This window comes from Staurois parvus, unplaced genomic scaffold, assembly GCF_062004578.1.
Source record: "Staurois parvus isolate SC_StPar_1 unplaced genomic scaffold, SC_StPar_1.0 ptg000419l, whole genome shotgun sequence".
Lineage (NCBI taxonomy): Eukaryota > Metazoa > Chordata > Amphibia > Anura > Ranidae > Staurois > Staurois parvus.
This window is the reverse complement of record NW_028318215.1, coordinates 45,550-60,621: the sequence shown is the minus strand read 5'-3', so window position 1 is coordinate 60,621 and position 15,072 is coordinate 45,550. Positions and strand designations below refer to the sequence as shown.

The following is a 15,072-nucleotide window of genomic DNA, read 5'->3' as shown; positions in this document are numbered from 1 at the left end:
AAAACAAAGAGACCCTTGAACAAAAACAATGAACACAAACCAGAGAAGCTCAGTGGAGCTCCAAAACCGACTTTGCTGCAAAGGAAATGATCGTCTGGGTGCCCCTCTACCAATGCGGACTTTTTAGCCTCCAACCCACCAGCTGGTTTAAGTCTCCTGCCATCGGTCTCCAGGTCTACGGCTGTGCTGACCAGAATCCCCACCGTGTTATTCTCCAGATCGGACGGCCGATAGCCAGCTGAAACAAGACACAGTTATCAGTTTACAGATATGAATGGAGACCCAGTGCCCAATTCCTGAGCAGGCCTTAGTCACCCAGGATGAAGCTGCAGCCTCATTGGATGAGGCCATTATGACCAATCCTTAGTGGAAGGACATGGCTGCTGAGGCACCAGAGAGATAGGGAGGCTCAATTGTGGGACTCCACTGTGATCCTCCCCCTTACTGTCAAACCCAATCTTTGCGGTGACCTAATATCCCACCCCATGAGATTTCCATGCTTTACTTCCTGCACTGCTCATACTAAACACCATATGGCCTTCCCTCCATCCATGTGCAACTCATTATTCCCCCTGGAACCCCTACATTCTATCTCTGTGCTGCTCACACTTTGCTCCTTAGGGTTCTTGCACTTTACTCCGACAATGCTCACAGCAACTGCCACCCCTGCGCTACTCACACCCAGCCCACTAGGGTCCTCAATTTCAACTCATGGACTGCTCGCACATAGCCCCCCTGGGGGCTTCATATTCCATGCAAGTACTAATCACACCCCACCTCCTGAGGGCCCCACATTCTACCCAACACAGCTAACCAATGTCTTCATATTCTCCCTTTACATTGCTCACACCCTGTGACGGGAGTCACTTTGGGTGGGGGGCCCATGGAACACAGCTCACTTTAGAGAGGTGGGGAGACCCCTGTCACAGCTCCCCAGATCACTCTTATGTGTAAGTCACCCTGTGCCTTTTAGGGGTGCAGGGTGATATGTGTTTGTGTATTGGCTTGGTGGGGGGTGTCTGCTGATGTGTCTCTTATTGCTAGATGTGGTTTGCCCCACCCTGTGTCATTATGCAGGGAGGGGGGATTGTCCCCTTGAATGTATATATCTTGTATCTGTGTTAAAGTAGTCTATTTTCCTGGTTTTCCTTCAAGAGTTGTCTGGTCGGTGTTCGGACGAGGAAACAGGAGTCTAACGGAAATGCCCAAGTGCAATCGGGGTCCGGTTCCGTTACACACCCCCTTACCCACTGGGATTCCCATTTTCCTTTCAAACAATGCTTACAACAATACCCCATTGGGATTCTTATATTCCATCACTATACTGCTCACAACACTCCCCCTGGGGTCCTCATACTCCCACCATCTTCTCTGGTATCATCAAATTCAACCTCTATACTTCTCATATCCCACCCCCTGATATCCTCATATGCTTCTCCTACATTGCTCACACTCCAGCCTGACTCTGGGATCTTTATATTCCAACTCAACACCGATTGCACCCTACCTCCTGGGGTTCTCGTATTCGACTTCTACAATGTTCCCAAATCTGCCCCTTGGGATTCTCATATTCCACTCCTACGCTGATCGAAAACCTCTCCCCTGGGATCTTTAAATTCCACCGCTACACTTTACCCCCAGGGTGCTCAAATTCCACCCCTACACTATTCACATTTTACCATCTTGAGTCCTCATATTCTTCCCCTGCACTGCTCACACCCCTCCCTAATCCTGGGGCCCTAATACTCCTACCCAAGACTGCTCACACCCCACCTCCTGGGGTCCCCATAGTTCATGTCTACACAAATCATAAACCCACCCCCTAGGGCCTTCATGTTCCATTTCTGAATAACTCCCAAACCAGTTCTTGGGGTCCTTGTACACCACCCCTACACTGCTCATATTCCTATGGACTTTCCACTCTGACCCTCCACCCCCACCCCAGTGGTCCTGGCACTTCCTCTCTACTTAATTACTCACGTTCTCTGTATGGTGCTCGAAAGATGTAGCCTTTGTTGTCGAGACTTCTTCGGTAGAAGGTGGCATTGTGAGGCTCCATGTCCTCCAACCAGTCATCAGCGGCTCTAGATAACCACAGAAAAGCAGTTACCCCAATTACACTGACAGGTCCCCAGTATTACCACAGCTGGCTGATTAAATAGCTCAGATGCTTCACATGTCGAATATCAGAACTCACTTGTTGGGGAAGACTCGGGTGATGCCACCGTCTGTTGCCGCAAAGACCGCCAGAAGCCCATAACTATGGGAAGAGGAAAGAACGAGGACAGAGATGTGTAACGAGATACATGAAAAGTGATCTGACTAATCAAAAGATCAGAATTGCTAGAGCTACGTTGTCACATCTCTTCTTTTAGAGGTGTCCATTGGCTGCCATCACTTGTGTTGAGTCTGTCAGATGATAGGCTGTGTCTAGAATTTTTACAGACACCTTGTTGTCACAGACAGGCTTTGGTGGTTGTTTTAGGCTAAAAAATGGGAGTAAAATTTTACTGACGATTAAAAGTGCTTAAAAAAATAAAAATGCTACTGTAATCCTCATGAGCGTTACTGATTATGGATACTGAAGCTCGGCTGTGACATGGGTTTGTCCTTCAAGGATAGTGAAGGTGCAGTGAGTGATGTCAGTATGCTCACGTGAGAAGATCTTTGTCCTTCCAAACACGGTCAGCCAAATCCCGCGTGATTCCCGTGTCCAAGATGAGGTTGTGCAGCAGGAAGCTGTCACCTGTTAAATGGGACAATCAAGGTCATTATGCACAGCGTGGTGTGAAGGTCCATCAGCTGCATCCAATGATAATAGACTCCAATCATTTATCACACTTAAACTGTTTGGATTATAGGCGGAGTCTCCTCTCACTTCAGATAGTTTGGTATTCTTGTATAAGAGAAGAGTAACATCACGGTAACGTTTTATAATCCTTCCTACATCCTCACTGATCCAGGATACAGCCATCCAGGATACTGCAGACCTTTCTGGTGGTTTCTGTCAAGGTGCTTGTACATCTCCTCCACTGTATATAACCCTTCCTACATCTTCACTGACCCACCATCCAAGGTACAACAGATTTTCCAAGTGGTTCCTGTCTAAGCTGGTGGCTCATCTCCTCTATATATCTCTTCTTACATCCTTCTCAACCCACCATCCATGATACTGCAGACCTTCTAAATCAGAGTTTCTCAACCAGAGTTCCATGGAAGTCTAGGGTTCCTCCAGAGGTTTTTAGGGGTTCCTTGAGCAATTTCTGCCTCTAAGATGAGTTCCCACTGACATCATTGATCTTTTAGAGTAGTTTCTGTCCAAGCTGCTTGTACATCTCCCCTATATAACTGTTCCTACTTCCTCACTGACAAGCCATCCAAGATACTGCAGACCTTTCTAACAGTTCCTGTCCAAACGGATTGTACATCTCCTCTATCTAACCTTTTCTACCTCCCCAACAACACACCATCTATGATACTTCAAAACTCCTGAGTGATTCCTGTCCAAGCTGATGGTTCATCTCCTCTATATAACCCTTTCTACATCCTCATCAACCTACCATCCATGATACTGCAGAGCAGACCTTTCTGGTGGTTCCTGTCCAAGCTGCTTGTACATCTTTTCTATATAACCCTTTCTACCTCCCCACCAACCAGCCACCAGGATACTGCAGACCTTTTTAAGGGGTCCCGTCCAAGCTGATTGTAAATCTCTTCTATAAAACCCTTCCTACATCCTCTCGGACCTACCATCACAGTTACTACAGACCTTCCAAACGGTTCCTGTCCAAGCTGCTTGCACATCCTCTCTATATTACCCTTTCTACCTCCCCACCGACCCACCATCCATGATACTTCAAAATTCCTGAGTCATTCCTGTCCAAGCTGATGGTTTATCTCCTCTATATAACCCTTCTTACATCCTCATCAACCCACCATCCATGACACTGCAGAGCAGACCTTTTTGGTGGTTCCTGTCCAAGTTGTTTTGTACATCTCCTCTATATAACCCTTTCTACCTCCCCACCGACCAGCCACCAGGATATTGCAGACCTTTTTAAGGGGTCCCGTCCAAGCTGATTGTACATCTCTTCTATAAAACCCTTCCTACATCCTCTCTGACCTACCATCACAGTTACTACAGACCTTCCAAACGGTTCCTGTCTATGCTGATTGTACATCTCCTCTATGTAACTCTTCTTTAATTCTTCTCAACTCGCCATCTAAGACACTGCAGACCTTTCTAGGGATACCTATCCATACTGGTTGTACATCTTCTTTATATAACCCTTTCTATGTCCTCACAGACCCACCATTCATGATAGTGAACACCTTTTTGATGGTTCTTGTCCAAGGTGATTGTAAATCTCTATATAACCCTTCCTACATCCTCACTGACAAGCCATCCAAGATACTGCAGAGCTTTCCAGAGGTTCCTTTCAAAGCTGATTGTACACTCCCACATCCTCACTGACCCATCATCCTTTCAAACAGTTCCAATCCAAGCTGATTGTTTCTCCTCTGTATAACCCTTTCCACCAACCCACCATCCAAGATACTTCAGACCTACTGAGTGATTCCTGTCCAAGCTGCTGGATCATCTCCTCTATATAACCCTTCTTACATCCTCACTGAACCACCATCAAGGATACTGCGGACCATCCTAGGGGTTTCTGGCCAAGCTGATTGTACATCTCCTCTGTATAACCCTTTCCACCAACCCACCATCCAAGATACTTCAGACCTACTGAGTGATACCTGTCCAAGCTGCTGGATCATCTCCTCTATATAACCCTTCTTACATCCTCACTGAACCACCATCAAGGATACTGTGGACCATCCTAGGGGTTTCTGGCCAAGCTGATTGTACATCTCCTCTGTATAACCCTTTCCACCAACCCACCATCCAAGATACTTCAGACCTACTGAGTGATTCCTGTCCAAGCTGCTGGATCATCTCCTCTATGTAACCCTTCTTACATCCTCACTGACCCACCATCCAGGATACTGCGGAGCATCCTAAGGGTTTCTGGCCAAGCTGATTGTACATCTCCTCTGTATAACCCTTTCCACCAACCCACCATCCAAGATACTTCAGACCTACTGAGTGATTCCTGTCCAAGCTGCTGGATCATCTCCTCTATGTAACCCTTCTTACATCCTCACTGACCCACCATCCATGATACTGCGGACCATCCTAGGGGTTTCTGGCCAAGCTGATTGTACATCTCCTCTGTATAACCCTTTCCACCAACCCACCATCCAAGATACTTCAGACCTACTGAGTGATACCTGTCCAAGCTGCTGGATCATCTCCTCTATGTAACCCTTCTTACATCCTCACTGACCCACCATCCATGATACTGCAGACCATCCTATGGGTTTCTGTCCAAGCTGATTGAACATTTTCTCGTTGTCCCTTCCTTCTCTTAATTTTCCTTCATTACCCCGTTGGCTGCATTTACTCTACAAAAGACTGTTAGGTCATATTTACAGATACCATTCTGGATCATTTTCAACTGATAGACCCAATTATTATGATTATCCAAGAACTCTTTTACAGAGGACGGGTTCCTACTAAAAGCTGCAAAGCACATACCAGACCCCCATTATAAGCGCTCATCGATCGGCGGTACTCACACTGCTTGGAGTCCGGAGTCACTTTCTCCATCAGAGTAATGAAGTTCAGAAGGAACTCTGTGTTGTTTTCAGACTGTTCAAGCTCTCGACAGTACTGCCTGTGGGGGAAAGAGGGGCCCGGGAAACAGGAGAGGGGCATTAGAACGGGGATAAAAATCATTATGACCATTGGGAAGAAGGAGGAAGAGAAGGGGGGTGACCCAAAGGAGATGTGAACAGAGAGGATGAGGACAGGGGGAGAGGATGGAGGAGAAGACTGGGATGGGGTACAGAAGAAGATAGATGGAACACTGAGAAGCACAAGACAGGGATGATATACGAGGTGGTATCAAAACGTTTCAAGACTAGTTTTGTAACACGCCAACAGATGTCAGCACAAGGCTGCACGCACAGTCACAGGGAGCACCGACCTTCATAAGTCAGTGTGCCAAAAGACATCGTCCTGTGTATATCGGGAGCTGCAAAACTGGTGCTATTCTGACCACGTGCGTTACCACGTCTGCTATTTCATTATGGAGAGTAAGTTAGAACAAAGAGCAAACGTGAAATTCTGTGTGAAACGGGGCAAATCACTGGATGTCTGCAATGGGGTCATAATGGCGACCTTTGGGCTGGATCTTGACCTTCGGGAAGAGGGCATTTTCAGGGGTTGAGGGTCTTTCTGATCTCTCGTCGTCTTCCAGTGATGTTATTTTCCGCTCTTGAAGCGTGTGTGCCGCTCAAAACACCCCGAACGACTCATTGCGGCATCGCAGTAAACTTGCCGAATCGTGTCAGATGTCTCTGTGGCAGATCTGCCCAGCTAAACACAGAATTTCACGTTTCCTCTTTGTTCTAACTTGCTGTCCATGATGAAATAGCAGACGTGGCAACGCACGTGGTCAGAATAGCACCAGTGGCACAGCTCCCGATGTACACAAAAAGATGATTTTTGGCACACTGACTTATGAAGGTCGTTGCTCCCTGTGACTGTGCGTGATGCCTTATGCTGACATCTGTTGGCTTACAAAACTGTCTCGAAAGTTTTAGATACCACCTCGTATACAATGAAGCATAGGACAGGGATGGTATATACTATGAAGCACAGGACAGGGATGGTATATACTACGAAGCACAGGACAGGGATGGTATATACTATGAAGCACAGGACCAGGATGATATATACTATGAAGCACAGGACAGGGATGGTATATACGATGAAGCACAGGACCGGGATGGTATATACTACGAAGCACAGGACCGGGATGGTATATACTATGAAGCACAGGACCGGGATGGTATATACTATGAAGCACAGGACCGGGATGGTATATACTATGAAGCACAGGACCGGGATGGTATATACCATGAAGCACAGGACCGGGATGGTATATACTATGATGCACAGGACCGGGATGGTATATACTATGAAGCACAGGACCGGGATGGTATATACTATGAAGCACAGGACAGGGATGGTATATACTATGAAGCACAGGACAGGGATGGTATACACTATGAAGCACAGGACAGAGATGGTATACACTACGAAGCACAGGACCGGGATGGTATATACTATGAAGCACAGGACCGAGATGGTATATACTATGAAGCACAGGACCGGGATGGTATATACTATGAAGCAGAGGACCGGGATGGTATATACTATGAAGCAGAGGACCGGGATGGTATATACTATGAAGCACAGGACCGGGATGGTATATACTATGAAGCTCAGGACCGGGATGGTATATACTATGAAGCTCAGGACCGGGATGGTATATACTATGAAGCACAGGACAGGGATGGTATATACTATGAAGCACAGGACAGAGATGGTATATACTATGAAGCACAGGACCGGGATGGTATATACTATGAAGCTCAGGACCGGGATGGTATATACTACGAAGCACAGGACCGGGATGGTATATACTACGAAGCACAGGACCGAGATGGTATATACTATGAAGCACAGGACCGGGATGGTATATACTATGAAGCAGAGGACCGGGATGGTATATACTATGAAGCAGAGGACTGGGATGGTATATACTATGAAACAGAGGACCGGGATGGTATATACTATGAAGCACAGGACCGGGATGGTATATACTATGACGCACAGGACCGGGATGGTATATACTATAAAGCAGAGGACCGGGATGGTATATACTATGAAGCAGAGGACCGGGATGGTATATACTATGAAGCACAGGACCGGGATGGTATATACTATGAAGCAGAGGACCGGGATGGTATATACTATGAAGCAGAGGACAGGGATGGTATATACTATGAAGCACAGGACCAGGATGGTATATACTATGAAGCACAGGACCAGGACGGTATATACTATGAAGCACAGGACAGGGATGGTATATACTATGACGCACAGGACCGGGATGGTATATACTACGAAGCACAGGACCGGGATGGTATATACTACGAAGCACAGGACCAGGATGACATACACCATAAAGCACAGGGAATTTCCATAGAGCTACCATACCTCGGAGCAATGAACACCCGTCCCTCAGACTCAAAGGTGTTGGGCATCAAAGACTCAAAATCTGTAACAGAGAAGAAGATTTATCCAGCAAGTGAGCCGGCGCAGAGCCCCGAGTACATCCACAGAGGGGGGAACAGACCCCTTTGTGGGGTAACAGAGGAGCCGGCAGCTCCTGGGTGGGTGGCCACGTGCCAGTCTAAAGGGTCTACAGGAGAGCGCCCTCTATAGGAGGGGGGAATGTGACTGCAGTGTGGCCCTAAGGCTGTACAGGTGTGTGCTGAACCAGAGAGTGTGATGTCACCAGCGAATGTTTCTACAGTGCCATGGATGGGTGCTCTGCTCTGCGGTGTCCCTAAAACCCAACTTCACCTTACAAAGGGCCCATTCACATGGCTCTCCGACAACGCAGCCAGCAAGGAGACTGGGAACCTGCGCTCGCTTGGCTCTGAACACTTTCTCAAAGCAAGCAACAGCAAGAGGAATGTAGGGCTGACACAACCCCTCCCTCTGCGTTCCTCTGGCCGCTGCCTGTCTTGGGCAAGTGCTTGGAGCTGAGCGAACACCGGTCACCATGGAGCTGTCTCCTTGCTAACTGTGTTGTCGAACGGCTCTGCGGGGGTGGGGTGGGTTGCCCTGTTTGACCTCAAAACCAGGCCAACCAAGCATGAAGGAACATGGGACAAAGCACCGCCTGGTCACTGCACCCTGCTGGATAGAGCATTATAAAAATGAGCCTAGCCATGAGGTCAGAGCGGGCGAACCAAACCCCATCCCACTCCCCCCCCACAGCCGTCCGACAACACAGCTAGCAAGGAGACAGCTGCATGGTGACCGGCGCTAGCTCACTTAGTTCTGTCTGCAGGGGGAAGGCGGAGTGATGTCATCTGCACTCCGCCTCTTCCTGCTGACCGGATGCTGGTTTGGCCTCAGCCGTGTGGAAGAATTGCGCTGCGTGTAGCCTGCAGGACTGCTCAGTGCTCACTGTGGACTGGTCTGGAGACAAGTTGTTAGACATCAGGATGGTAAATTGATTGACAATGTTGCTGGGTGTAGGCCTGTGCTGTGACTGTCTCTTTGTTTGATTGTGCTGTTTGTGACAGACTCCTTGTTGGATTGGGTTGTCTCTTTGCTATATGGGGAATCTCTTTGCTGGATTAGGCTGTCTCTGTGCTGGACTGGGATGTCTCTTTACTGAAAATAAGGGGATGTCTCTGCTGGATGGGGATGCCTCTTTGCTGGATTGAGATGTCTCTTTGCTATATGGAATGTCTCTTTGCTGGATTGGATGTCTCTTTGCTATATGGGGATGTCTCTTTGCTGGATTGGGATGTCTATTTGCTGAGTAGATGGGGATGTCTTTTCTGGATAGGGCTGTCACTTTGCTGGATTGAGATGTCTCTTTGCTATATGGGAATGTCTCTTTGCTATATGGGGATGTCTCTTTGCTAGATTGGGATGTCTCTTTGCTGAATATATGGGGATGTCTTTGCCTCACAGGGATGTCTCTTTGTTGGATTGGGCTGTTTCTTTGCTAGATATATGGGGATGTCTTTGCGGGATTGGGCTATCTCTTTGTTATATGGGGATGTCTCTTTGCTGGATTGGGATGAATATATATATATATATATATATATATATATATGCTGAATATATGGGGATGTCTTTGCTGGATAGGGATGTCTCTTTGCTGGACTGGGTTGTCACTTTACTATATGGGGAATCTCATTGCTGTAAGTGGATGTCTCTTTTCTGGATTGGGATGTCTCTTTGCTGAATATATGGGGTTATCTCTACTGGATGGGGATGTCTCTTTGCTGGATTGGGCTGCCTGTATTTCAAATATATTTTTCTTCCATATGGGCGTCCATTTTAAGATTTGTTAATATAAAGTATGTGTATTTTATAATAATGTGTGGTCTCATGTGGTGTCTATAAAGTTCGCTCTTATACCATCTAGTTTTTCTAGCGGTTCTTCTCTCTATTGTATATCTTGGGATGTGGCACGTTGGACGCTTAAGTGGTCTATATTTTTTTCTTTCGTTAATATAATAATAAAAAAAAAACAAACAAAAAAAAACCAGTGGTTATCAAATACCACAAAAAGAAAATTCTATTTGTGTGAAAAAAAATTATCTAAATTTCAAATAAGTAAGAATGCTGCGGGTCATGAAGGGGGGAAAACCTTCCAGAGGCCAAGTGGTGAATAATAGATTACATGTAAACTCCATAATCTATTTTCAGTGTATTTCACATCTTTTCTCGCTATGTGCAATCTTCCTAACCCTTAATATTTTTTCTGCTTATATTTTGTCCTGTTAGTCTATTTTTTTTTCTAGGTTCAATGGTATTTATTTTTATTAAAAAAAAAAAAAAAAAAAAGGAGTCGTTTGGGAAAATACTGCAGTATGGCCACTAGATGGAGCTGATGGTCATAGGAAATAAATATATATATTTCCTATGATGGTCAGCTCCATCTGGTGGCCATAATGTGGTATTTTCCTGAGTCACTGTAGACCTGGAGAGAAAATAGTCATATAACATTCGATTTGCACCAATCCAGACAGAACGAATGTACATGCAGTTTCGCAGAACGAATAGCTGTGCAAATTTTTATGTACACACTAGGGGCGGACTGACAACTCATGGGGCCCCCGGGCAATAGGGGATCATGGGGCCTCTGTGTCCTTGCCCAAACTCAAAAAAGCCTATGAAAAAGGTACCAGGGGCATCTCATGGGGCCCCCTACTGACCCCGGGCCCTCGGGCAGTGCCGGAGTTTCCAAATGGTCAGTCCGCCCCTGGTACACACCCCTTTCAAATTTGAAGGTGATCGTAATGGTTTTATCGATGTGTTACTCTTTGCGTCTATGTCCTGACCATAGCTTTGGCGGTATCTGGTGAGATCACATGACATGGCGTGTAGCGTGTGCAGGTTGCCTTTGTAATGCAAAATGAATACTTGTTGTGTCATTAGGAATGTTTTTCATACATGTGGGCAACTTACCTCCAGGGTTCTGGAACTCTTTTTTTCAGCAGTGTGTGTGGTGTCGGGTGTGGTGTTTGCCTGTTGGAGGAGGGGTGACCATGTCTGCTCTCTAAGCTGATTGGATGTGTTATGTTCACATGCAGGATGTACTAACGGGTGGAGAGAGACTTCACTGGACCATTCTGGGAGTAACAGGACAAACTGAACTCAGGCACCTGCGAAGCCACACCGGGGGGACCCAATAAAGACAGTCCAAACTCGCGCCATCCACCCAGACAGGAGGCACCGTGCATTGTGGGGGACTCCAAGGGCATCATAATGTCGGTCAACATGGCTCCTTAAATCATAGTCAAGACGTGATCTCACTCAGTAGGCAATCAGGTACTGGAGACAATTTGCAGAGGATTACATTTTTTTGTAGAAGAGGCCCTTTAATTTACCACCCACAATGCACTTGGGTGCTCAGCTGTGGGGTGGGCTGGGGACACGCGATTGGTTCGACTGTAATCTTCTGATCAGAGGTTGAGGTATAGGGACAGACAAGCGATGGTAGGAAGGGAAGGGAAGGGAAGGAAACAGGACACTATCATTCTATCATCAGCATTGCCATTACAGGGTCACCGAAGGTCAAACAGAAGCTGCAGGGGTCAGTCCTGGTCTGGACAACCACACCATCATATTGATTGACTGAAGACCATCCGCCCCCTTAAACTACCCAAAGATAAATTCTCTAGGAAGCCCACCGTATTGTCTGTGCTGACTCAGCACTGCCCCCTAGCAGCTTGTGTAAGAAAGAGAGGTTGGGAGAGGAGTGAGGAGGAAAACGGAACGGGTACAATACATCATCAGTAGCTAATACCCATTCATGATAACTAGATGAAGGCCACAACTCCATCGCAAGTGGCCGTACAGGAAGGAGAGGCAGCAAGGCAAATGAGGGGTGAGGTGGAGAGAGAGAGAGGCACCCGGCAGAGGAGGGTAAAAAGACAAGTGTGGGTGGACGGGGGGGGGGGGGGGGGAAGGCGGGAGACACACAGGTGGAAACTGGTAACACAAAATGGGTAGGGAGTCTCAGGAGAAGACAACGAGGAGGGGGTAGGGGAGAAGAACACAAAAAAGGTAGGAATGGGAAAAAGACAATAAGGTGGGGGTATGGAGATCAACACAAAAAAAGTTGGACTTGGGAGAAGATGACAAGGAGAGGGTAAGGAGATCAACACAAAAATAGGTAGGAATTGGGAGACGACAATATGTGGGGCGTAAGGAGGAGATCCACACAAACGAGGGTAAGAAGATTAACACACAATTGTTGGAATTAGAAGAAGGCAATAAGGACCCGAGGTAGGGAGAAGAACACAAAAAAATGTTGGCATCAGGAGAAGACAACAAGGAGAGGGTAATGAGATCAACAAAAAAAATATGGAATTGGGAGAAGATAACAAGGAGAGGGTAATGAGATCAACAAAGAATATGGAATTGGGAGAAGATAACAAGGGGGTAAGGAGGAAATGCCCAAAAATAGGGGGGAAGAATATTAACACAAAAATGTAGAAATCGGGAGAAGGCAAAAAGGACCCGGGGCAAGGAGATCAACACAAAATAAAAAGTGGAATTGGGAGAAAATAATGAGGGGTAAGGAGATCAAGGCAAAGTGGAAGGAATTGGGGAAAGATAATACGTACAATAGGGGGTAAGGAGGAAACCCACACAAAGGGGGGTAAGAACACAAAAACATTTTGGAAACGGAAGACAATAAGGTGGGGGTATGGAGAACAACACAAAAAAAGTTGGACTTGGGAGAAGATTACAAGGAGAGGGTAAGGAGATCAACACAAAAATAGGTAGGAATTTGAAAAAGATAATGAGTAGGTAAAGAGATCAAGACAAAAAAGGTAGGAATCGGGAGACGACGTGGCGTGTAAGGAGCAGATCCACTCAAACGGGGGGAAGAAGATTAACACACAATTGTTGGAATTGGAAGTGGAAGAAGGCAACAAGGAACCAGAGGTAGGGAGAAGAACACAAAAAAAATGTTGGAATCGGGAGAGGACAATAAGGACCAGGGGTAAGGAGATCAACACAAAATAAAAGGTGTAACTGGGAGAAAATAATGAGGGGTAAGGAGATCAAGGCAAAGTGGAAGGAAATGGGGAACGATAATATGTACAGTAGGGGGTAAGGAGGAAACCCACACAAAGGGGGGTAAGAAGATTAACACAAAAATTTAGGAATTTGGAGAGAACAATACGTGGGGCGTAAGGAGGAGATCCACACAAAAGGGGGTAAGAAGATTAACACAAAACTGTTGGAATTGGAAGAAGGCAATAAAGACCAGAGGTAGGGAGAAGAACACAGAAAAATGTTGGAATTGGGAGAAGACAATAAGGACCTGGGGTAGGGAGAAGAACACAGAAAAATGTTGGAATTGGGAGAAGACAATAAGGAAAGGGTATGGAGATCAACACAAAAAAGGCAGGAATTGGGAGAAGATAATGCAGGGGTCTAAGGAGCACATCCACACAAACAAGGGTAGGAAGATTAACACAAAAATGTAGAAATAGGGAGAAGGCAAAAAGGGCCCGGGGTAAGGAGATCAACACAAAATAAAAGGTGGAATTGGGAGAAAATAATAAGGAGGGGTAAGGAGATCAAGGCAAAGTGGAAAGAATTGGGGAAAGATAATATGTACAGTAGGGGGTAAGGAGGAAACCCACACAAAGGGGGGTAAGAACACAAAAAATTGTTGGAATCGGAAGACAATAAGCAGAGGGTATGGAGATCAACACAAATAAAGTTGGACTTGGGAGAAGATGACAAGGAGAGAGTAAGGAGATCAACACAAAAATAGGTAGGAATTTGAACAAGATAAGGAGAGGGTAAAGAGATCAAGACAAAAAAAGTAGGAATCGGGAGACGACGTGGTGTGTAAGGAGGAGATCCACACAAACGGGGGTAAGAAGATTAACACACAATTATTGGAATTGGAGGAAGGCAAAAAGGACCAGAGGTAGGGAGAACACAAAAAAAATGTTGGAATCGGGAGAGGACAATAAGGACCAGGGGTAAGGAGATCAACACAAAATAAAAGGTGTAACTGGGAGAAAATAATAAGGAGGGGTAAGTAGAACAAGGTAAAGTGGAAGGAAATGGGGAACGATAATACGTACAGTAGGGGGTAAGGAGGAAACCCACACAAAGGGGGGTAAGAAGATTAACACAAAAATTTAGGAATTGGGAGAGGACAATACGTGGGACGTAAGGAGGAAATCCACACAAAAGGGGGTAAGAAGATTAACACAAAACTGTTGGAATTTGAAGAAGGCAATAAGGACCAGGGGTAGGGAGAAGAACACAGAAAAAAAAGAAATCAGGAGAAGACAATAAGGAGAGGGTATGGAGATCAACACAAAAAAGGCAGGAATTGGGAGAAGATAATGCAGGGGTCTAAGGAGCACATCCACACAAACAAGGGTAGGAAGATTAACACAAAAAGATAGGAATCGGGAGAGGGCAATAAGGAATGGGGTATAGAGAAAAACACCAAAAAAGTAGGAATCAGGAGAAGACAACAAGGAGAGGGTAACGAGATCATCAATAACAGGTGGAATTGGGAGAAGATAATAAGGGGGTAAGGAGGAAATCCACAAAAACGGGGGTAAGAAGATTAACACAAAAATGTATAAATTGGGAGAAGGCAATAAGGACCTGGGGTAAGGAGATCAACACAAAATAAAAGGTGGAATTGGGAGAAAATAATAAGAAGGGGTAAGGAGATCAAGGCAAAGTGGAAGGAATTGGGGAACGATAATATGTACAGTAGGGGGTAAGGAGGAAACCCACACAAAGGGGGGTAAGAAGATTAACACAAAAATTTAGGAATTTGGAGAGAACAATACGTGGGGCGTAAGGAGGAGATCCACACAAAAATTTAGGAATTGGGAGAAGACAATAATGAG

The 15,072-nt window shown here is 46.0% G+C and overlaps 1 protein-coding gene across 1 annotated transcript in view; it reads right to left on the bottom strand.

The window, feature by feature from the left end:
* CACNA2D2 (calcium voltage-gated channel auxiliary subunit alpha2delta 2) overlaps positions 1-15,072 on the bottom strand; it is an 87,354-nt gene that overhangs the window by 26,746 nt on the left and 45,536 nt on the right. The window contains exons 13-18 of the mRNA XM_089687145.1: positions 8,132-8,192; positions 5,641-5,738; positions 2,656-2,746; positions 2,198-2,260; positions 1,981-2,084; positions 140-238 (exon numbers count right to left, since the gene is read on the bottom strand). Coding sequence (XP_089543271.1) covers positions 140-238; positions 1,981-2,084; positions 2,198-2,260; positions 2,656-2,746; positions 5,641-5,738; positions 8,132-8,192 — 516 coding nt within the window. The remainder of the gene's footprint in view (positions 1-139; positions 239-1,980; positions 2,085-2,197; positions 2,261-2,655; positions 2,747-5,640; positions 5,739-8,131; positions 8,193-15,072) is intronic.